Source organism: Magallana gigas, chromosome 5 (assembly GCF_963853765.1).
Source record: "Magallana gigas chromosome 5, xbMagGiga1.1, whole genome shotgun sequence".
In the NCBI taxonomy this organism is placed as follows: Eukaryota; Metazoa; Mollusca; class Bivalvia; order Ostreida; family Ostreidae; genus Magallana; species Magallana gigas.
The window spans coordinates 10,678,483-10,703,678 of NC_088857.1; the positions used below are offsets into that span (position 1 = coordinate 10,678,483).

General features: G+C 33.1%; 1 protein-coding gene across 1 annotated transcript; it reads left to right on the plus strand.

Annotated features, from left to right (window-relative positions):
- The first annotated feature begins 758 nt into the window (after positions 1–758).
- Positions 759–24,495, plus strand: LOC117690883 (uncharacterized). The gene is made up of 8 exons (XM_066084724.1): positions 759–1,040; positions 6,664–6,903; positions 7,091–7,321; positions 20,938–21,018; positions 21,161–21,361; positions 21,566–21,784; positions 22,311–22,496; positions 23,484–24,495. Exons 1-8 carry the CDS (start codon positions 977–979, stop codon positions 23,756–23,758), a joined length of 1,497 nt encoding a protein of 498 aa, XP_065940796.1. The 5' UTR covers positions 759–976; the 3' UTR covers positions 23,759–24,495.
- Positions 24,496–25,196: the final 701 nt, after the last annotated feature.

Here is a 25,196-nt window from a genome sequence, read left to right on the forward strand (position 1 = left end):
AAAAAATCTTAAAATCACAATTTCTCAACTAATAAACGTATATAAAATGTTTATTTTGTATAAAGACACAATTCAAAAGAAAGTTATAGCTGGTAAAAAAAAAAAGATGTATGATTGTTTCATGGGCCAAGGGTCTGAGATGTTAAAGAATGAAGAATGTGCCAGGCAGTATTTTTAGTTGACACAAAATGCTGCTTATAAAGCTATTGAGCATTCCATCACATCCAAGATCAAAGATCTTGGTACATGACTATGAAATATAGATTCTGACTCAACGTTAACATGCTCAACCAACCCACGGCATTTTATGACAGTTGTCTACTATACCGGAATGGAATCCCATATGTGTACCAGTTTTTGACCAAATGTGCTTGTAAACACATTTGGCGAAGCAGCGAAATAAAGCTATCATGCGTGAAATTACATTTGGTTTTTTTTTTTTGGTTTTTTTTTGTTTGTTTGTTTTGTTTGTTTGTTTGTTTTTTGTTTTTTAGCTTTGTCACTGGATGGAGAATACGACCAGAATGGAAACATATCACCATACTAGTATTCACCACATAGATTCATTCTGATCACGTCGAAGTCTATAATTTATACATCATGGGGTATATTTTTTTTTCATGATTGGAGAATAAATATTAATCATATGAAATTCTCCTGTCGACATTGTTAATAAAATCAATCATCGTGCGGGTATCAATAATTAATTCTGTATGGAACACGTATAATTATTCTGTCTACCTTTTGGACAATGCTTAAAATTTATTGCTCGCGTCATTAATTTGAGGATTGGCACCAATAGGATCTTGATACATGTACTTTAAATCAAGTTGGTCTTGTGACTTTTTTTTATACAAATTGTCAAAGATCAACGTGAAAAATGTTGCATACCGGGTTTCAAAAATGAAAAAAAACAACAAACAAAATCTTGAAAATTTTGGAAACTAGATATAAAAAAGATTCATCTAATACCAACATGTTACGCGGATTACAGCAGATTAATACTCTATTTACGATTCTCGTGTTTAGGGAATTAAACTGTAAGTATTCATCGTTTTAGTAATATTTTTTGATAATAATTGAATTTACTTGTTAATTTATTCTGATCCATGATTACGAATTTTATTTTTATTTTTTATAAGCATCAAGTTATTATAAAAATACACACTTTTTTATCCACAATATACATGTATATCGTTGATAGATACGTGTCGATGAATGTGAATATTGCTCTTTTCCCCCGTTAGACTAAGATTTATACAACTTATGTGTAAGAAAAATTATGACTTGTTTGTTCTCTCAACTTTTTTAGTCATTTTTAACACCTGTAATAACGGTAAGATCGTGTCGTTGAAAATGTCGGATTTTTTTTTTAAAAATACACGTAGTGATATTCGAAGACATTGAAAACGATTATTTTCTAGATGTTCCAAAGAATACGGATTATGTCCAGACGGAAAACTCTTTTTGTTCATTTTTTATTCATTTCTAGTGATTATAAACAATTTCTAGTGATTACAAAACAATTTTAAGGGCAACCGTTGAGATACAAAATGTGGAATGTTTTTAAAAAATAATTACAATATCTGGCCATTAAAAATACAATTCTGAAATTCTAAAATGGGGAAAGATATTTATGACAATTATATGTTGGCTTCTGAACTAGCTGATCCACAATGTTTTCTTTTACACAGTAATCAATGGTGAAGTTTTTTCTTATTTTTTAAGTGAGAACAATTTGAACTGTGCTGTAGTTAACATTAGGTTTTTTGACTTATTGTCACAACCATAATTCAATGACTTTAGATATGCAAATGTTTTGCGTACCATTTGAAATTATTCCATACAATTGATTTAAAAAACTATGAGTTTTTAAAATTCAAATTCAATTAACTGGGTAATGAAGGTTTTTTTTTCAAATTCAAATTCAAATTGAATAAAATATTTTCCGACACATTACGACAATACGATAACATCTCCAATTATATATACAGTATATCAAATTTGGTAAATTAGATGAACGGTATATTTGTATCTTATTTCATTTCACAATATTTCCCAAAACAACGCGAAAAATAAGGTGGATTCGCGCCTGATTCTAGAGATTGAAGATGGAAACAGCTCCGCCTCTAAACATTGTGTACCGAATGGAAATGTCGTTTAACGCTTTAAAGGGGCATGGTCGTGATTTTGGTCAAAACATTATTTTTTTCGATTTTAATGTTTATAATGCTTCAGTAAGGCACTTTTAATAGGCAACCAAAATTTGAGTGTCATTTGTTCAGATATAAGCGAGTTACAGAGCTTACAATTCCTCGCTATGTAAACATAGCTTTTGTTTACATTTTGAATGTTGAAGTGAAAATTCCAGTTTTAGACCTAAAATGAATGTGTTAATCGTTAGGAACTGTTTATTTATGCTTAAAATGGATAAGAATATAGACAAATCATCTTGAAAAAGAATTTTACTGGTATATTGAACATATGTAAACAAAAACAGGGCACGAACCTTGTTTACATGATGAACAATATGAGCCCTGTATCTTGCTTAAAACTCATGGACGGGCACCCAAATTTCATTTGATCATTAGAAATGCATTCATAAAGCATTGTAAATAATAAAAACATAAAAATAAAATTTGACCAAAATGTGACCATGCCCCTTTAATATCCTATAAGCTAGCCTCAGACAGAATTGGAAAAATGAAATCAATACATCATAAAAATTTATTAACAATTCCGATAAATAAAGGCTTGTTCGTCATCAAGAAAATCATAAAACTAGACTTCATAAATGATTCAGATCGGTTTGTCATTTGAACAATTAATTACGGTAATTCGACTTCATGCAGAACAAATATTGATGTCGTAGCAAAGACTTTCCCGACGCATAGTCTTTTTTCTTATGACAAAAAGGGCCTGGGTTATACTTTCCCATCGGAAGCATTGCATGACCGTGCATGTACTTTGCGCTCAGGAAAGTTAATTAAACCAAGACCCAATGGGGAAAATTATCTTCGCTAGCCAATGGTGACGTTCCACGGTATTTCTAGTCCCTTCAGGTATAATTTCCACCTGAATGACAGTTCAATTCTTTCTGTTAAAACCAATTTCACTTTGTGATCTACTAGTTTGATGTCTGTACGTAAATTACCACAGTCATGGCGAGACTCTTAATTAACATACAATAACTATTGATGTGCATATACCACAATTATTTACTTTCAAAAATATCATGCAAAACCTTGTACGAACTCTTCCAAATTTGCTGGGTGAAATCCCCACGCCCCAACATCGTACTTAAGAACATTCAAGGTATGATATGTAAATAAAATAATTAAAAATTTTCATCACCATAAGGACAGGTTTCGTTTCTCATTTCACAAAAATTGTATTAAATCAGACTTCAGGATTGAACAAAAAGTGTTAAAAAACAAATGTACAATCACATTGATTGACCAATTAAATCAAATTTACAATCATTTAATAAACAACGAATGGTCAAAGTTATATAGTATATTAGTACACACGAATTTAGAATCTTTCTTACAATGACGCAATGACTATTTGATACTTTTACCGTAGCTATTGAAAATGGACAATGGATGAATAAATACAATATCAAGGATATAGACTGCAACACATAGAACTCGAAGTATAGTTGCATTTTATACTAATTAAAATTTAAGTAAATACATGTAGTTACACCTTCAGATTATAAACCCTCCCCTAGTAAATTTTTGATAAAACGACTTAAAAAAAATAACAAAAATATGTTAACAACTGCCTGTAAGGAGGAATAGAAATCTTCCTTCTCATCCTCACATGCTGTTTGTCGGAGCATATACTTGGATGATGGTTGTTTTCTATAGTTTGCTGAGATTATCTTTGATATCACAGGATTCCATTCCAGTAAGGCTCTCGCTGCTCTCTTAATAAGCTTAAACCTCCTCCCTTCTCGTGAATATAATCTTTGAAGAGTTTGCCTGAATAGACGAATGTGTGTCAAATAAATCTATGATAAGGACATTCAGATGGAGTTCTATTCGCTTTTCGCTATTCACTATTCGAATAGCGAATAGAATTCCGTGGTAGGTTCGCCATTCAAATTACCGTAAACATGCTAATAAACTTATATTCAAAATTCCATATAAACTTCCTTTTTTAATCGAAAGAACAAGTAACATAGTAAAAATTATTACTTTCTGACCTGACCTGAACATTGGCATGATTAGCTAGCCTGGCGCAAAGGTATGACAATCATCATATTATGTGCATTTAGGATATCGATCTTTCAAGGGGCTGGCTAACACCCTGTATCCCATATTTGGGCCTTCATATTTGGTGGGGATGGGGCCCACGGAACGCCCAGTCGACCCTTAAAAGGAATTGGGTTTACACGGCCATTAACAGGCTTGGCTAGCCCAAATCGACTGAAAAACGCACTCTAATTTGTGATGCCGTTTTTTTTTTTGGGGGGGGGGGTTACATTTTCTCAAGAGTACGATTTTTCCTGATACCTCTTTGCACGCAATCTGGGTTTTTTTAGTGCATGACTGTTGGTTTTGCTTCGTTTGACTTTTTTTTTTTTGCATCGGTGTTTGTTAATTTAACAATAGAGGTTGTTGATTTTGTTTTTAGCTAGTCAGTTTATTTGTCAAAATTAGCTGTTTGTTTTGCATAAACGTCTTTTTGACCCTTTCCGCCGCCCATACAGTGGTGTTATAAATGGCGGATCACATTAATATCCATCAGGCGTGCAGAAAAGTTTGGAGACAAAATAACATGTTTTATGGACCTATGGTTGGTGAAATGTCCAATAAGACTCAAACTCATGTGAAATTTTTTTACTCCAAATTCGCCACTTATACCTTTAATATATGTATCACCACTAATACATATGCAATGTAACAAATTTTAAAGAGATTATTACTAATACATCAAACTAAATTCATTGACAAAATATTGTTTACCAATCCATAAGACCTGTAAATTAATTAACAGTTAACTTTAACGCCGAATCTTTTTTTTTTTTTACTTTAACTGAAACTCACAAGTGTTTTCTGAACTTTCTACGAGATCTTAACAGAATTCGAAACAAATTTCGATCAACGGAAGTACCGGTATTACCGATATTTCGGGGTGGGGGTGGGGGGCGCATCCTTACCTCATTGATTATTGTACATATGTTTTTCATAGCCAATATGTAATCATTATTTTTCCGTTTTAGTTTTAAAATGTTCTTGAAATATTAATATTTAATCTTTCATGCAAACCAATTCTCACATTCCATTCAGATATCGGAGTACTATACTCGCTTTTCATTATTCACTTTTCGAATCTGTGGTCAGTTCACTATTCAGATTACCGTAAGCATGCTAGTAAACGTTTATTTAGAATCCACATAAACTTACTTTTTTAATTGAAACTAACAGTGATATATTAAAAATTGTCACTTGCTAAATTGACTTGACACTTGACATAATTAGCTAGCCTGACGAAAAGGTGAGAAATACATCTTAACATGCTGTTGCAGCAATGGGAATATTATTCAAGGGACTGGCGAACATTCTGTATCACATATTTGGGCTTTCATATTTTGTACGAATGGGGCTCCGGGAGAGCCATGTCGACCCTCAAAAGGAATTTGGTTTACACGACCATAAACAGGCAGAGCTAAGCTGGTGAAAATAGGAAATTTCGCATAATACAGTTATAATGGGAATATCTTTCAACATGCTGGCTAAACCCAGTACCCCATATATGGGCCTTCATATTTGGCGAAAATGTGGTCCCGGGAGAGTCCAGTCGACCCTCAAAATGAATTGGGGAATACACGATTACTCACATGCTTAGCTTTCCTGGTGAAAATAGCTAAATGTTACACGAGGAGCTAAATATGGGATACAAGGTTTAAGCCATCCCCTTAAATAGTACGATGAAAAATGCCAATACATGTAATTTATTTTTCCTAAAAATCATACTTCTTAAGAAATGTTATTATCCAGAGATAATATGATTATGGGCCTACCTAATATATTTTCTTTATTCATTCCGTACCAATTCCGGCGATTACGGAATGCCTTTACCTGCAGCTAGCCTTTTCTATCGTTGACGTGACTGTTTCCATATACTAGTACGGTCTTGTCAAAATTTGACAAACTTGTAGACTTTACATTTGTCGATTTGTAACCTGTCAGCCAGGCTATTATAGAAAACGGAGATACAATTCAGAGACTACAGATGGAAAGTCTGTATTATAGTGGCAGGTTACGGGTAAATAACAAACAGCATTTTACAGCTGCAATTAAGCATCTGTAGGAAAAATTAGATTGAAGGCCTGCGGGATCAACTCTGAAGTGCTTATCCCCGAGTTTTATAGGTTATACGATTAATATTTCACTCATGCATACTAAAGGCTCACACACCAACACGGCTGCATATTCGGATTTACAAGTTTACAGGTCCGGATTTTTGAACACGATTACCCTCCATAGTAATTAATTTCCGTTTAGGTAATTTTTTTAAAGAACAACCTTTTCCATTAATACTTAAAAAATTCATCTTAACATTAGACTATATGTACACATATAGAGAAACATCACTAGTAAGAGTAAAAGACTTCAACGTCAATGACTAGTATTTTTTTTTCATCAACTTTAGGTGAACAGCTGTGTAATCTGGGTAGGTCTCATCTAAACAACACCAGCATATCATCGATATATGTCGGTACTGGTGACGTTCGACTTATCGCAGAAAACGCCTTTAATGGACAATATTCAAATTACTTATCGCAATGTGCAGGGACTAAGCAGGACCTCTGGAAAAAAACTGCCTGGTGGCAGGTTACCTTCAAATCTCTTTCGATGATATTTAAAATCAACTTAATCTTCAGAGAGGAATGTAAGTTTTCATAAATATAAAATTTAATGCTATTATCTATTATCTTGGGGGCATGGGTATCCTCACTTGTTATTATTTTCGTCATCTTTCGTGGCAAATATCTATTCATTTCATTTAAATAAATCAATGTTCATGAAATTTCTTAACTTTAATTCAAACCAATTCTAAATACTTTTGATTCGGTTAGACTTTCGCCATGAGAAATATTACGTCTTCATCACCAATGAGACGGTGTCACCAGAGGAGCTGAACGCCCTTAATCCTGTGTATCATGACGGACACGTCAAACCAAGCTACCAAAACACGATCGTTTTCCCTGGTGGTCATCAAGGACTCCAAGTTTACATCTTAGTTAACAGGACTGTCAACGATGAGAACCATGGCAATTATGTGGAACTCTGTGAGGCGGAAGTTTACGGTAATATATAAAACTAAATTTTGACAAAGTTGGTCATACTGTCGAGTTATTTGGAACATTTAATATGCATTTGGATTTTTTTATGGTTAATTAGACACCTTAAGTGCGTGATATCAATTAATTTGTAACTACTGACTTGGAAAGTGTGATTCATAAGTAAAACAAACTCTAACTCCCTTAAGCAATGTATGTATTTCCAGTACTTTCGTTCCGATTATTAACTGTTAAGTGGCCGCTGGCGTTTGAGTAGTCTAAATTTTAACATTCTGATGTCTTATCGATTTTAAAAAAGTTTAAAAAAGTATATCTGAAACTAATTTCAACTAGAACTTTTTTTGTCTTCAACAAAAAGTAAGGGCTTTTCGACTTCCCCTTTCCCTTTTTTGATTGTAAATGTCAGGTAAAATCGTATCTATTTTTTATTTAAAAATTCTTCACCGCCCTGGTATAATCAGTTGCCTATTAGAAATATAACCTTATAAATAATGCAATGTCAAAAAAAGATAACTTCAGCACTTTAAAAGTAAATATACTTTTAATTTCTAAAAGAATATTTCCAAAAAATCATAAAAAGTAAGTATTCCAAAACGTGGTTTGCCTCGAGTATTAATGTTCTACGTTCATTGAGCAAAGCGAGATAACTCTTTCTAAGTAACTTTTTTCAACTTTTAAAAAGTTGCAATATTCACACCCTTAATACTCCTATAAGAAGTCAAAAAATGGCCATACGGACCATAATTTTTAAATTGTACTCTTTACTCAAAACCGAAAAGATTTTAAAAATCGGATGAAAAATAAAAAAGATACAGCTAAAGGGTTGTTTTGAGCTTTGACCCCTCTAGATCCCTTATCTTTCAAAATCTCAAAACATTTTCCAGTCTGCAAATTAGGTCCCTCAATATAAATATTAAATATGGAAATATTTACTTGAAAACTGTTTGAGAAAAAGTGGCACGCGTGAATTCAGTTTAACATTAAAACAACCATAGACGATTTTTTATCAACTTATAAAACCGGAAGTTCTCAATGGTTTCAAACGAAACTTTAAATATATGATTATTATGACAGTTTTAACCTTTTCCTTTCCTCATTTAAAAAATTTGGTGGTTATTTCAATTTTTAGTTTTTTCATCGCCCCTTTTTTCATAGTTTGAAGTCTAATATCTCAAAAAACAGCAAGAGATACAAAAAAGTTGTCGCTCACAATTTTGTATATCATAGTATGAAGTATCTAAATCCAAATTTCTTTGTTTATAATCAAAAAATAAAATAGATACAATGAAGCGCATTGAAGTTGTAAAATTTTTCGTTCGAATGGAATGTTCTAAACTTTGTATCGAACGTCAATTGTTACATAAGACACACCCATTTCGTTTGAAACGAGGAAAACAGTATTCGTCAAAATGCTTTCGGAACCGCCACTCTTCTAAACAGCACAAGCAGGAATTTCACACACGTGCATTATACACAAAAACACACATAAACACACTTTTTTCTTTCCACATATATGTTCAGAAACAGTGATATTGTTAAAAATAAAGAGTCAAGAATATTTTTAGTAACAAATTTATTTGTGTTTACATTGTGACGAACTATTTTTCTCGTTTCAAAAGAAATGGGCGTGACTTATGTAACAATTGACATTCGATACAAAGTTTAGAACATTCCATTAAAACGTAAAATTTTACCACTTCAATGAGCTTCATTGTACAAAGGTCCTTTTAATATTTTGTTTTTTGCATGTATAAACCGGAAGTATATAGGCCGGAAGTCCAAAAAGGGACATACGGGAGAACTAAACAATTGCTAAAAGAATCTAACACTAAATTTTTATTTTTTTGTTCCGTTTTCAGAAAATCCATGACGAAACTTTGTCGAGAAGAATAATAATAATAAAACAGAACGAAAACAATAGGTCTTTTCGACCGAAAGTCGAAAAGCCCTAAATAGAGAGATAACTTGCTTTATTTGACATCTTCCACTAAAGTTTTTTAAGCAAATGATATAGATATAATAACTGGGTTTTTTTTTTTATTATTTCTCTAATTTTCACACTAGAATATGTATTAAGGTCAGACGACACGTTCCTCAATTTTATATAACTTTTTCCAGGAATTTGTTATTGATTTACTACTATTTTGAGAAGCTCTCTTGCAAAAAATTAGGATACCTGACCAGGAATTTCTGCAAAAATACTAGAGTATGCAATTTCCTATATAATCTTTTTGAAAATACACTTGAATTGCTGATATAAAAATTAATACATTGATATATACAGCCGGAGATGGTGTTTGAACTCACGACCCATGGAACCTACAGTTCTAGCAGTGTGCGGCCACCGCTCTTTTTTTTTTCTTCTTATTGATCAACTTTCAATTATCACAATCACAGTCTACATGTCAATACTTTATAATAAAATATTTAAAAAAAATAAACAATAGTACACCTTCTGTTTCCTTTAAAAGTGGATTTTTCTTCAAAAACTTTTTTGAAAACATTTTTCTGTTGTCTTGTACTATACACATGTAATGATAGTTGTAATAAATTTAATGTCTGAGTAAATATTTGCAAAACCTTTTCAAATCCATTTTTTGATTATTTTGCAACAATATTTTCTTCTATAAATAGTAAATCTACATATTGATATGAAAAAAATCACAAAAATGTATTAACATTTTTCATGACATTAGGAAATGCCGTCATCAAAATTTCATCAATATCTAAAACATTGTATACACTATTCTCACAGTCCTTCAATAGCGATTCCAAATGATATATTATAAAATCTTTCTTAAATTCCTGCACTTCGTCACATTTAACAAACATATGAAATAAATCTTCGCATTCTGTTTTACATAATGGACATTTGTTTGAATCTGTTTTACCGATCTTGAACAGTTTTTCACATGTAAAAATACCATTATGAAAAATCTTAAAATCAAGATCTACAACATCTGGAGGTTTACCAACTCCTCGAAATATTATCCATCTGTTATCAAGTATAGACGCATTATCTATTTGCAGTTTTCCTTTCCAGTATTCGTTTGATATTGGAGGGTTAACCAGCTTTTGTATTAACATTTTGTAAAAAATATTTACTGTACATGAAGAAAACACATATTTGTTATTTTCTACACAAATCGAAAAATTTGGAAGCAATGCTTCTCTCACATGAACAAAATTTTGAACAATATTTTTCCACTCTTCTGGTTTAACTGATAATAATGTTGCATAATCATCTTTGATGTGTTTTACCTTAATTTCTGTCGTGATAAGCTGTGAGTGCGTCTAAACGAAGTTTTTTGGGTAAAGCTAATTGTTTAATCCACCTATCATCATCCTTGACCTTTTTGGTTCGTCTCTGGAACCAGTGATAAAGCACACCATTGCAAAGACTGTATGACTCTGATTGTGCAATGACCTTTTTGCGTTCTTTGCTAACATCGGGAAGAATTTCTGACTCTAAATACAAATATATGTCTCTGAAATCAGGGCATTCTTTCTGAAGAGATCCCATGTTTTCATGTACTAAAGACAAGTTTGGTTCAATATTGTCAGGTTCCACAGTAGTGACCTGCACACTACTTTCATAGTGGAACTCAACTTCTACAGTTGCACCATGTTCAAAAACTTCAATACTATGAGAATGGGTAACATTTTCATCTTGATTTTCATACGTTCGTCTACTGAGAGCATCTGCTACTACATTGCTTTTTCCCTCCTTGTGAATTATCTTAAAATTGTACCCTTGTAGCTCAAGGGACCACCTGGCTAATCTGCCAGTTGTGGATTTTTGTGACATTAAATATTGTAATGGTTTGTGGTCTGTGAAGACCAAGAATTCATTATTTGAAAGGTATGTCTTGTATTCTCTTATACCTTCAATGACAGCTAGACATTCAACATCAGATGCGGACCAATTTCTTTCAGGTTTAGATAATGATCGACCACCATAGGCAATGACATGTTCTCTGTTTCCCTTATCTTTTTGTGAAAGAATATAACCAATGGCTGAATTGGAAGCATCAGTTGTTAAAATGAAAGGTTTGTTCATATTTGGATACGCAAGAATTGGGGCAGATGTTAATTTTCTTTTTAAAGTTTCAAAAGCAATTTGACAATCTTCGTTCCAAATGAAATCTTCGTCTTTTCGCAACAATTTGTTTAAGGGTTCAACCAATGTTGAAAAACTTTTAATGAAACGCCTGTAATAATTGCACATTCCCAAAAATGATCTAATATCTTTTATCTTTTGAGGGATCGGAAAAGTATCAATAATTTTTGTTTTGTTGGGGTCAACTTGAATACCTTGTTTGGAAATAAGATGCCCAAGGAATTTAACTTCTTTGGCCGCAAAGTGACATTTCTTAGGGTTTAAGGTTAAACCTGCATTTCTCAAACGACCAAAAAGATCTTTAAGATGTTGTAAATGAGAATTGAAATCTTTTGAAAAGACACAAATGTCGTCCACATAAACCAACATGTTTTTCCAATGTAAACCCCTTAAAATTTGTGACATTGCCATTTGAAATGAAACACAGCTGTTTTTTAATCCCATACCTAATCTTTTCCATTCATAAACTCCATTTTGAGTAATGAACGCTGCTTTATGTCTGGTTTCCGGATCCATTTGTAATTGCCAATACCCAGAATGCAGATCAAAAGTAGAAAATATTTGAGATTCTGCCTCTGCAATAGTGTCAAAGACACACTCAAGTCTGGGTAGGGGAAATGACAAAGGTTTTGTAATTTTATTTAATTTGCGATAGTCTACACAGAATCTATATTTTCCATCCTTTTTCTTTACTAAAACAACAGGTGAATGATATTCACTATTTGATTCTTCAACAATGTCATTTTCTAATAGCTCTTGAACTTGTCTATCTATTTCTTTTTGTAAATGAGGGGGTTGACGATAAAAAGGCATTCGAATGGGGGGAGCGTCGTATGTCTCTATTTTGTGTGAAAATCTCCCAATCGATTTCCCCATTTCTGATAAATCCACTGAAAAGATATCCCTGTAATCTCTTAAAAAATTTTGCAGTTCCGACTTTTGAGTATCATTTAATTCAGAGTTTTTCAAGTCAAAGGTTATTGGAGTTTTTTGCTGACTTTTTGAGTTTAATTGTGTTTCTATTGCATTAGTTTGAACACATTCTGGGGAATAAAAAGGAATAATGTCATGTGTGTTTACACATTCAACTGAGGCAACAATAGCGTTGTTGTTAAGCATGATTTCCTCTTCGGTCGGATTGCAGATTTTTAAAACACCGCGTTGATTTTGAATACGCGTGATTGTTTTTGCTGCTAATAAGTTCATATGATTTATATTTTCAGTGGGTTCCAAATAAACAGTTTGTTTACATTTTAGTCTGGAGATTTTGACGGGAACTAACATTTCATGATTTGCTGGGATGGTTATTTTCTGAGCTGTTCTAGCAAAATGATGCTTGTCCACAATTGGTAAAGAGTTGTTTGCCTCTGCAATTTGAATAGTTTTAGAACCTAGATGTATTGAAACATTATGCTTTTCCATGAAATCCATGCCAATAATCAAAGATTGATTCAGACCTCTAACAACATGAACGGAAGTCCAAAGAATTTTGTGGTTCATTTCAATCGGGAGAGATAACTTACCCAAAATAGGAAGAGTATTGTTACTAACCCCTTTTATCACGTCATAATCCGGGCGGGATAATTTTGAATTTGCATACTCTGATTTTTGAAAAAATGATTGACTGACAAGTGTTATTTGAGAACCCGTGTCAACCAGTGCTTTCGTTTTTCTGATACCAATTTGTACATCTATTGTGTTACGCGATTGTAGGGCCATAGTTAATCCTAAAACCACCGCTTTCTGACCTTTGTGCCCATCCTTGGAGTACCCAGGGATAGGCGCGCACCCCTATTGGGTTCTGTTAACACGTCTCGACGATCGACAGACACTAGCAAAATGATCTGGCTTGCCACACTTGAGACATAATTTACCTAGAGCTCGGCAATTTCGCCTGCTCGCGCAATTTCCACCACAACCTTGGCATTTAACAAATGTGTTTTTGGAATAATTTTGATTAAAATTTGAATTTGGATGCTGCAAAAAATTCGAACGAAAATTTCTTTGAGTGTTTTGGCTAAAACGATTTTGAAAAGATTGGTTACGAAAATTTGAATTGTTTGTGTTGGAAATTGCAGCCGCGGTCGCTTCTAGTTTGTTAGATAAACTTGACATTAATCTGTCTTCTAATTGCTGAATAGAAGCTGCAAACGAAGCATTTGCAGTTTCTGTACTACTTATGGTTTGCTCCGCCACAAGAGCAAGTTTTCGAACTTTTTCTAAAGTATCCGGACTTTGAGGCATTACGATTTGTCTCAATTCGGATTTTAACCCCTGAATCGTGATCCCTACAAGCAAGTGCATGGGAAGATCATACTCAGTGGTCAAACGCGTTACACGAGCCATGTAGTCGTCTACTTTTTCCTCTTTATATTGTTTTAAATTTAACAAATTTAAATCAAAGGACGATTTTTGTTTCTGAAATCTTTCCAAAAAAGAATTTTTTAATGTTTCTAAAGAAGTTTTTATCGTATCATTAAGCTGAAAGTACCACTGCTTAGGGATATCCGTTAAATAAAAAGGAAAAGCAGACAAAGCTGCCGATTCCGACATATTAAAATATGCCACCATGGCCATGAAAAGAGACCACCATTGACTAGCGGGTTCAGCCTGGTGGTATGGAGACAATTTTATAACATTCGGCGCGTGCCGAATCTCCTGTGGCGGCGCATGAGTGGATGATAGTGAATAGGGTGGTAAAGATGCAGTTACGTTAACCGAATGAGTTGAATGAGGCGTTGCAGATGAAGTTACAGAAGTAATATTACTTGTAGCTGGTCTTAAGGATGGCCGTGCCGGCACATCAGGAGACTGCCTATCCGAGGAGGGAGTAGCCAGGTCGCTCAAAAGTCTCCTCGCCCTCTGCAGGCTTTGCATCCTGATGGATGGTGGCGCCGTTGGTGTTGCCCCGATGGCGGTAGTTGGAGCCGACGTCGGTCTAACGGGAAACATTCCCTGGAAATTGTTTATAGATTTGCCATTCCTAAGATCCATTTCCGAAGATTAAGGATTCTCCACCAGATTGTTGTATTGTATTTTGACTTTAGTTGAGGGGAAGCTTGGTTTGTGAGGGCAATGGACCTTAGTACTTGATTTCAGCCTCTATTGTCTGGCCTTAAAAGAAAACAAGTTGTATGTCGTTACAATTTTATTAATGAGAAACCGCAACTCATAACAACAGAATAAAACAAATTAATAAGTAACAATAATTAAATCAATTTAACAAAATATCCTGAAAATAAATAATTAATTAATAACATTTTAAATTCCAAGTTATAACATCTTAGTTGCGTTTACTTATAAATACTATTTCTAAAGCTAAGATGATTTGAACTACACATACGTACCTTAAAAGAAAACAAGTTGTATGTCGTTACAATTTTATTAATGAGAAACCGCAACTGAGGTTGTCAGGGCTCGCATGGCCATTTTATACCCCAGAACCGGTTTCCATGACGTTTCCACAACTTGTTAACTTTCTTAGTACCCATGTGACTTGACCGCATGTGGTCATCCTGTGATCACTGTTTCATAATCTTAATTAAAAGTTTACTCCTTTGCCAAATTTCCAAATTCTTACTTCATAACACCAATATCAGCATTGGCTTATAATAATAAACTTTATCGAAATTCAACATTTTTATCTTTATTCAAACAGTGATCACGTACATGAAATATTTGATGAATCAATTAATAATCCTAGTGCTTGGTCCCAATACTTAAATGTAATCAAAAATTAAGTAACATGTTGACCATCTTTTTAATGCTGACTATCTAGAATACACAATTTGTAAACACGGATCAAGAATATTCCACTACTGACGTATAAGTTAGGTAACTTTTGACCTTGCACTAGATATAAGAAATAGGACCTTTAACATAAATGAATGCTATGAATATATAGTCAAATATAAAAATAATATAAAAATTCTATATTATATCTCAAAAATTGACCTTTTATCACAAACCGATAATGTCGTATCATCTGTATGTTGAAAAACCAATGCAGTTTTATCAGACAAAGGAATATCTATACCTTTAATATAACCATTACATTTAATTGCACAACTTAAAGGTTCTGAGCATAATACATACAATAAAGCAGATATTGGGCAACCTTGCCTTACCGAGTTTTTGATTGGAAAATATTTTGTAAGATGACCATTACTTTTAACACTGCTATAAATACCTGTATAGAATATTTTTACCCATTTTCTGAAATAATCTCCAAAACCAAATACTTTCAACACCTGTAACATATACTCATGACTACCTCTATCAAAAGCTTTTTCTTGAACAATTTTTACAATATAACCTTCCATTTCATCTATTTCAGTCATCTCTATAATATCTCTTATACTTTCTAACGTGTCTGCAATATATTTCCCAATAATGCAACATGTCTGACTATCAGAAATTATGTTTGGTTAATACATTCTTCAGTCTATTTGACATAATTCTTGCAATGATTTTGTAATCAAAATTCAAGAGACTAATAGGTCTCCAGTTTTTTGACACTCTTTTATCACCTTTCTTTTTGTATAGTAATGTAATTACACTCATTTTCATAGAATGTGACAATGTTTCTTTTTCTTCTATTTCTAAAAAAAGTTTGTACAATACATTTTTCAACTGTGGCAAAAACTTTTTATAAAATTCAACAGTCAATCCATCAGGACCAGGGCTTTTATTGCTGGCCATTTCTTTTTATCACACATTTCAACATCACTTTCATTAAGTTTTTTATCGACTAATGACAACAAGTGATTTTTACTTTCACATTCTATAGTTACACTTGAATACAAATTGGAATAAAAATTGTATTGCATATCTAAAATAGAATCAATGTTTTTCTTAACTTCACCGTTTTTATCTAACAATTCCTTTACTGTGTTTGACTCTTGTCTGCTTTTCTCTAAATTCAAAAGAAAATATTTCGCACACTTATCTGCTTCATTCGCCCACTGGGCCTTAGACCTTAGTATGGCACCTGTACATTTTTCATTTTCATATTCACAGAGATCAGTTTTAAGTTTTTCATATTTTTTAATGTCTATACAATTACCATCAGCAATACTTTGTGATAATCTTTGCAAATTGTTTTGAATTCTGTAATATTCCTTATTTCTTTCTTAAGCTCTATTTTTACTATATATTTGTGACAGTTTTTTAATTTTATACTTCAAATTATCCCACCAAACTAAAATTGATTGTTCAAATAATATACATTTCTTTTCTTTTTCAATAAGTTTTTGTACTTTGTTAACATACATTTCATTGTACAATAACAAATTGTTACGGATCCAAACACCTGGACCTCTTTCACAGACTTCTGTGTTAAAATTCATTACAATCATAGAGTGATTACTCATTGTTGTTTCCACATAAAATATGTTTCTCACATAAACATTAAGAATTTTTGCAATCAAAATAAAATCAATTCTACTTTGTACAAGCATCCCTTCTCTAATAAATTTCCTAGAAAAACCTTTTTTCTTTCATTCTTTGTCTCCATATATCAACCACATCATGCTCAGTCATCATATCTGTCAATGCTTTGTAACTCTGGTCATACTTATGTACTGTTTTACCACATCTATCTATCTCAGCAAGAGAATTATTAAAGTCTCCCATAATCATTAACTCTGTAGAACGTGGCATAACATTTGTAATATTTTTTAAAAACATTTCCCTTTCTCTAACATCATTAGGCGCATATACATGTATATTATCATACTTGTTGTCATTTTCCGTGTATTTGACATGCAAAAATCTACCATCAAATCCATTTACAATTTCAATATTTGATTTAATATCATTTCTAATTAAAAATGCTTATCCTTTGGATGACACACTTACACTATTATGAAAAATAACACCATTCCACAAATGTTTATAATTATCAATAAAATCATCTTTCCCATGAGTTTCTTGCAATGCTACAATATCATATTTTCTTTCGTCAAATAAACTAAACACCATTTTAATTTTATCCATGTTCACCAAACCGTTATAGTTCCACAAGGTTATGAAAACCATTGCTAAAATGAAAAATGTAATTATTCGCTCCATTTTATTTGTTCTTTTTCGACTTGGTTTTGCTTTTATCTTTCGTTTTCTTTCTCTTCTTTTTTCCGGTTATCATCACTTCTGTATCAGGTTCTGATTCCGAGCTTTACTTATCTCTGTCACTTGTACGCATTTCACTATCAATGATTTCTGAATTTTTATTTTCCGTTACTTTTTCTTCGGTCGGAATTTCATTTTGAGTTTGGTTTTCTTTTTCTTCCGTTTTCTCCTGGTCTAATTTCACTGGGGCCTGTGTTCCTAAAACATCTACATGTACTGGTGTTTCCGTTTCCCCTTCAATTGCCTCTTCGTCCTTGTGTACTTCGTCATCGTTCTCTATTTTCACCTCTTCACTCTTCCCATTCATTATTTTCATCGTTACCCGATTCGTTTTCACCCTGTTCACTAATGCGACACGAACAATTGTGTTCCCATTCACTGCAATCATCATATCTTACAGACTTGCATGTTCTTGCATAGTGACCCTGGCCCTTGCATTTAAAACAGATGAATTTTGGACACGCTCTAAAAATATGATCACTTGCGTAACACAAAGAACACACTTTTAACTGGCCATTATGAATACATCTGTAATAATCTTTCTGGAATTTCATTGTATATGGCAGTGATGTCATGTTTTCAGGTAGTTTGATTTTTGCGTACCGAGTACCCTCTGCAATTGTTGTACCATGATAGAATCTCCTATTGATTGGGGACAAAAGTTCAACCCCCATAGATCGTAAAGACATTTCAATTTCTGCATCTTCGATATAAGCAGGCAAGTGCATGAAACTAACGACGATCGAACTAGGTACCACCTCATGACATTCGAATGTTTGTTGACCTATTTTTATCCCCTCAAAGAGGTATTGTAAGGGGGCTCTCCCTTCTAATGTTATTTCATAAAAATTGCCCTATTTTGGGACACATGCGAGCAAACTACCAACACCACAGTTATCATGGACAAATTTGATAATTTCTTCAGGCTTCACTGAGGAATTATCTTTCACATTCACAAATGAAGTGTTTTCTTTACAACATTTTCTGTTCACAAACAAATTCTGCGATCCGCCAAGATGGTGACCACTGGACGTGGCTGCCATCCCTGATTGAAACTTATTTACATTTTGTAATAATTCACTTCTATATATACAGTACAAGTAAAATAAACACAGGTTTTTAAAAACATAAAGTTTGTCTATAGAAGACACAGTTCGGTGGTTCACTTCTAACAGTAAACACGCTCGGTTGTATTTGATCAGCCAAAATAAACGTGCTCACCTTGCCATTAGCAAACCCGAAGTCCCATGCGGCCACCGCTCTAACCACTCGGCCATCTATAGTCTGTCCCAAGTTATTGCTTCCATCAATTTTTGATGATTTTTAATAAAAATACACATACCTGTGAAAGAAATACAATTGAAATCGATGAAAGGGAATACTGAGTATATCCAAGATATCTTCATTGAACAATTATCCCTTTTCACTCATAATATTTCACAGGAACGAAAACAATTTTCTTACGGAGATTTATAATGGGAAATGTTTACATCATTTTTCCATTCCGAATACACCCGGAATACATCGCGCAATTTTTTAACGTTATCATCCGGGCTTCATAATGGCTGATGCAATGCAAAATCTCCGTAGACTTTCAATTTTTGGATGTGTATTGAAATCTGAAGCGGTAGAGGGGGTGTTTCAAAACAGATAATCTGGACATTTTTCATATTAGTGGATGAACGTAATTTGAGCACAAAGGTATTTACTTTTATTGAAATATCAAGCAAAAAGTGGTGGAAGCTGTAACGGACCTGAGCGCTGGATATTGCACAAAATTATATACGCTATCCTGCACGAGAATTACCCGTGGGTTTAAATCTACCAAATTACGAATTTCTCGTAAATATTGCTTCTTATAAATTAACACAAGAATTACCTGTGTCTTGGACCCGTATTTAAGTTATACCGAGGGTAATTAAATATAAGACTTATTTAAAGTTTACGTAGGTTTATTAAACGATGAAATAACAAGACGTATAATTATATAACTAATCAACAATACATCTACACCTACAATTAAATCACTGGCAATCGGGAATTACCCAAATTGTACAGTGATACTAGCACAACCTTCGTGTGTACGTTAATTCAATAAAGGGGGGGGGGGGGGGGGGCACTAAACGACCCGATAAATTAAATGACCCGATTAGTGTACAAATAAATATTACTAAAATCGAGAAATAATCTAGAATTACCAGACTATATCTCACTTAAATTTTAACGCAAAACTTTGCCAATTATTCTCAACAATAAAACTAGATTTACGAATAAACTATTCCTACTGTAGCAATATATTATCAAATATCGATAATTCACTTATTTAGAATAATAAAATTCCAAAGAACTATTAACGATTACTAATTATTTAATCGGTAAGACTTCAGAGATTAACCCTTTGTCTATCCGTAAATAAAATGAACTATGTCGTCTGTATCGAAATTAATCCAATACAAACTCCCTAATTATTAATAAATATCGTGTAAACGAGATTAACCCGTAATACAACGATGAAATAATAAATAAATTACTCAAAATCCCCTAATTCTACCTAAAATAATCGAAGTAGTAATAAAAACACCCTCTAACCTCAATTGCTAAACCCCGAGTCCACCGGATAGAGTGATCTCCCCTATATATACAAATACAGAGTCCCCCCGGTGACCCACGCGCTTCCCTAGGGATCACCGGCAGCACAGGCAGCCACCGGCAGTCACCGGCAGTCACCGGCAATAACAAAGACTAATATATAAAATATAATTCAACAATTAAATTAGGTGATTTACACAATATATGACAAATAAAATTATAGCAATCCGTACAACAATACAATTTAACACAGAAATCGCAATAAAACCTAGTGCACAAGTTATGATTTGCATCGGGTGTGATATACTGAAATTCAATAACACTAATGGCGGTATGTAAAAACAAAAAAATACAAGCTTGGAAAAAAATCATGAAAACGTTTCAAGTGGAGCTTGCCAATGAAAATAAAAGACCTGGAAGATTGAAATACAATCAATTAATCACGTTCATCTGATGCAGTAAGTAATAACAGTGCAAATTAAGATATCTCACTGAAAAATACTAACGGTAAATAAGGGGAACATGTCAAAAAGCATTACATTATAAAAATACAATTCTGCATTTGGTCACAAACGTCACAAAGCAAAAACTCGGGACAGAGTATAGGTTTTCAAATGCAAAAAATAAAAAATCTAAATCATTTTAAAAAGGTTACAAATAATATTTTTTTATTGGAACTCTCTATTACGAGGAGATACAAAAAAGATGCTCGAGGAACGTGTCGTCTGACCTTAAAATATCTGATTATGTTTGCACTTTGTATAAGTTTTAAAATAATTTTCAGGGTGTATACATGTAACTTATGAAGAAGCTCCTGGTTGTAAGTGCCGAAATGGAAACACCATGATGGATGATCAGAACTTGGGTATTTATAAATTTTGTAAAAAATTCAGACAAGGTCCTATTTTTAAATACTATTCATACAACCGAATTGCTCCAACATAAAAACACAAAAACACTTAGTCAATCATATATTTTCTCGATTTCTTTTGATACCATTCTTATAGTTCTGTGGGACAGCAGAATTGCATTTGGAAATGGGAACGTCACCCTACACTGTTACAAGGACTACCTCTCTATCATGAACCTGACCAGTCAGACTGAGTCAGAATTAGAGAGTATTTTAGAGGCGTGTGACGGAAAACAACAATGTACCATTCCAACAAGTCAGAACTTAAAAGACAGCTCAATCAGCTTTTATTGCACCGGTAAACACAAATATCATATAACTTAAATAAAAGAAATAACTTAATTAAAAACAGATTCTGAAATAAAGATATAATTATGCTTCTCAAGAAATATTCAAGAAAGTGTATTTCCCTTTCCTTGAATGGTTTCAACACTTACACTTGGTGACAGAGCAAAGTGAATAACATATTTACAGTAACCTAATCTTTAACCTTTTATTTCAGACCGTTGTGTAAATGAAGCCTACAACAACACAATCCCTGTCTCTCAACTGATGACGGATTCAGGTTTAAGGTATCATACCAATGTCATCACAGAGTTTAGTGCGTTGTTCAAGTCTCGAGAATTAAACTGTTCGGACAGACATGTACTGACCAAAGGAAACCTCACTCTGCAGTGTCAACGAGAGGGGCAGTGGATTGGGGAAGCCCCAGTGTGCAATAGTAAGAAAACTCTCCAAATATTGCTCAATACAGCTCAATATTTATCTCAAATCAATTAAATTGACCACTGTTTATTTATGACCAAAACGGTTTTTAAAGATTGCGATTTGTAGAATTTCTGAGAGGGAAAAATTCCATATCTATGTTAAGAACTATTATATCTCGCGATAGCATACATTTTACTTTTTACGTTCAAAACAAGATAATATGATCCTAAACGTCGTATCATGAAGAAACTAATTCTTAAAGAGAAAAAAATGTATCTCTCAATCAAAAAATTTTAAAAACCCTTTTTCATAAAAAATACTTTTTTTTTTCCGAGGAAAAACAGCATAAGTATTTTAAGTTGTGTCATTTTAATTCCCCGAAAGGAAAGTCCTCATTTACTTTATCATCCATCATTAATTCTGTTAGATCACTTACGTAAAAAAGAAAATAAATATTAATCAGAATGATTATCAGATTTCTTGCTTTAATGTGAATGGCACCACCGCTTTTACTAACATAAACTAATTTTTTTTTTCAGTTACATGCCAGGAACCTATACACGATAACAGTACGACGATTCGACATACACCTCCCTTCTCCAATTATTTTGTTGATTATAGTGTAACTTACACATGCAGGAAAAATCATCGTATCGTGGAAGGGAATTTAACGAGAGTTTGTAACAAGAGAGGTGATTGGACAGAAGATAAACCTGTCTGTAAACGTAAGAGAAAAAAAATTCAAAATCATTTTTTATGAATGAAGGTAATTTTTTTCTTAAGCTTAAAGCTATACACGCTATAATTTGCGTCAATTTTGAATAAAGGGGAAAATGTATGTGTTTGATTACTAATAAAAGTTACCTTTATTCTGTTAATTATAATGCTCAATTCGATCACGTAACAAATATATCAAATATTAAACAATAAAAAATATTTATTTTCCTGCCAGGAAAGTAATGCCTCCTCATGAATATCAATCTATCACGTGATATCGACAGCTAAATTTAGCCTATCATACCAAAACTGGTGAAGGGTCAACATCTTCATAATTGTGATAGTTTCACAAAGGAAATGATATTTTCAGTAAAGCATAAATTTGTCCGATATACGAGTACAAACTAAAGAAAAAAATACAAGCCTGTGAGTAGACATATTAATACTTCCTTTAAAGAAATGACGTAGACCTGTGTTTTTCCCCTATGTGCTATTTATAGATCCTATAAGTGTTAATGCAGAAGTAAGGGTATCGTGGATGGCAAGCGTATTTTACTCATTATACATGTATGTATTTCAAATTAACAACTGTTAAGCATATTAAAAATCAAGTTGGATATTTAATTAGGCAAACAATAACGACTACCTAGTTCTTCGCGGACATGCGCAATGAGGTCGGTTTGCTCTTCCTTCATCAATATTCATGAAAAGGTATATTTTCCTGGCAGGAAAATAAACAATTAAAAATCTATATCTTTGTAACGAGATGGAATTCACCCTTGTAATTTACAGATTAAGGATAACTTTTATAAGTAGACAAACACATGCGTTTTCACTGTCATTCAAAATTGACGCAAATTATAGCGTGTATAGCTTTAAACATCAGTAACTGGTATTGCACGGATCAAAATTGGTTGATCTTGAAACTTCATTCCACTACGGTCCACACATTATTTGATGTCACGTTTTCCGTTTCTTTTTGTTTTTTGTTCCAGGTTGTAAGTGCCCATGTGAGCGGTTAAAGTCTCAGAATTTCATTACGGACCCTCAAGAACTACATAACAGAATAAAAGAAATAGAAAAAGAATTGGAAATAAACAAAAAAGCACTTTCTGCTACAGTGAGGAAGAAGACATGCGCAAAAGACGAAAGAAAATCAGCGAAAGGAATTGGTTCCGTTCTCGGGATCGGGATAATCGTTTTTGTTGTGTCCATTATTGTTTGTAGTGACATCCCAATGCTCTATAGACACATCCGTTACGGCCCTTGATATCGACTGCAGGCTGATTTGCTATAATCCGTTACGGCCCTTGATATCTATTGCGGGCTGATTTCATCCGTTACGGCCTATGATATCAACTGCGGGATGATTTGTTATTTTTGTTTGTTAATATGTTTTGAATTATTTATCCATGGTCTACAGAAAGACTTTATCGGTGATTTTAATTACTTTTGAGGAAACCAGAAAAAATAAGAAATTTAATGTTTATTGACCTTTTCAAATGAACAATAGACATGCGTTCTGTTTTTGTATATCTCAAAGTGAATTGTTTAAATGCATTTATTTTTATTTTCCGTTAATACCATTCAAATGCCCGATGGCCTTGTCTCTAAATAAGTCATCGGTTCTGAAAGTTACACAGTTTCTAATATCGCAATGTAAAAAAAGAAGAAAACTGGAAGAAATATTTGCTTGTCCAACCTACTAAAGAGAATATCAACACAACATTTGCCCAGATTTTCCAAGAGAGTCTCTTTTGTAGATTTGTAGATCTATCTAATGCCATGACCGATGTAAAGCTCCTGTAACCCAAACCTTAAACTGGTTCATGTTTAAAAGGAAATTTAATTTTTCATCGTCATATTAATTTCGCTCGGACACTCGAATCGGAGACACGAGTTAACCTAATCTATAATGCATCAGCAGTGAGCCTTTTCCAATGCTTCGAATGTTTGTCGCATCGTTTCTGTCCTGATCATATTGCAATCTATGTACATTTTTTTTTTTATAAAAAGGAGAAATAAATACACATAACGAAAATCTCTCGTTTATATCTTGAAAATTGATAGACGTGTATTGTATTGTATTGTATTGTAAGTATGAAAATAAGAATTGTTAATTGATAGTACGTCGTCGATATACCGGTATGGTGAGTTGATGGCCACAACGAGTGTTTTCACATCCAAGTTTCAGAATAAATTCTGCTTCATATGAATTGAAAAATATGTCTGCTAACAATAAATACCTATGGGAATTCCATCAGATTGTTGGAAGACCTGATTTCAATAACCTACATAGATGTTGTCGATCAGAAACGCAAACATCTTTTTAACACTAACTTCAGAGTGATTGTGTGCACAATCCGATTGGTTTTTAACCGATGACAAAGTAAGTAATTTACGTAAACCTTTTTTTTTAATTGAAAAAGCAGCTATCAATGATGTGAAAAAAAATGTCTGGACACTAATCTATCGTGGGAGATGGTTGTATAAAGTGTAGAAAAGTCGTCAGTTTTAAGGCTATAGATTTTGGTAAAATTTTGGGATTTCAAATTTTCTCTAAGTTTCTTTTAATTCTTAAGTATCCACATCTGATTTACACCGCTTCTTGAATTACTGTTGCACAGTATCTTGAAAAATATTTTTGTCCGTTTAATAAAAATGCTTATTTCAAATAATTTACTCCTATTAATTTACTCTACTCTAAA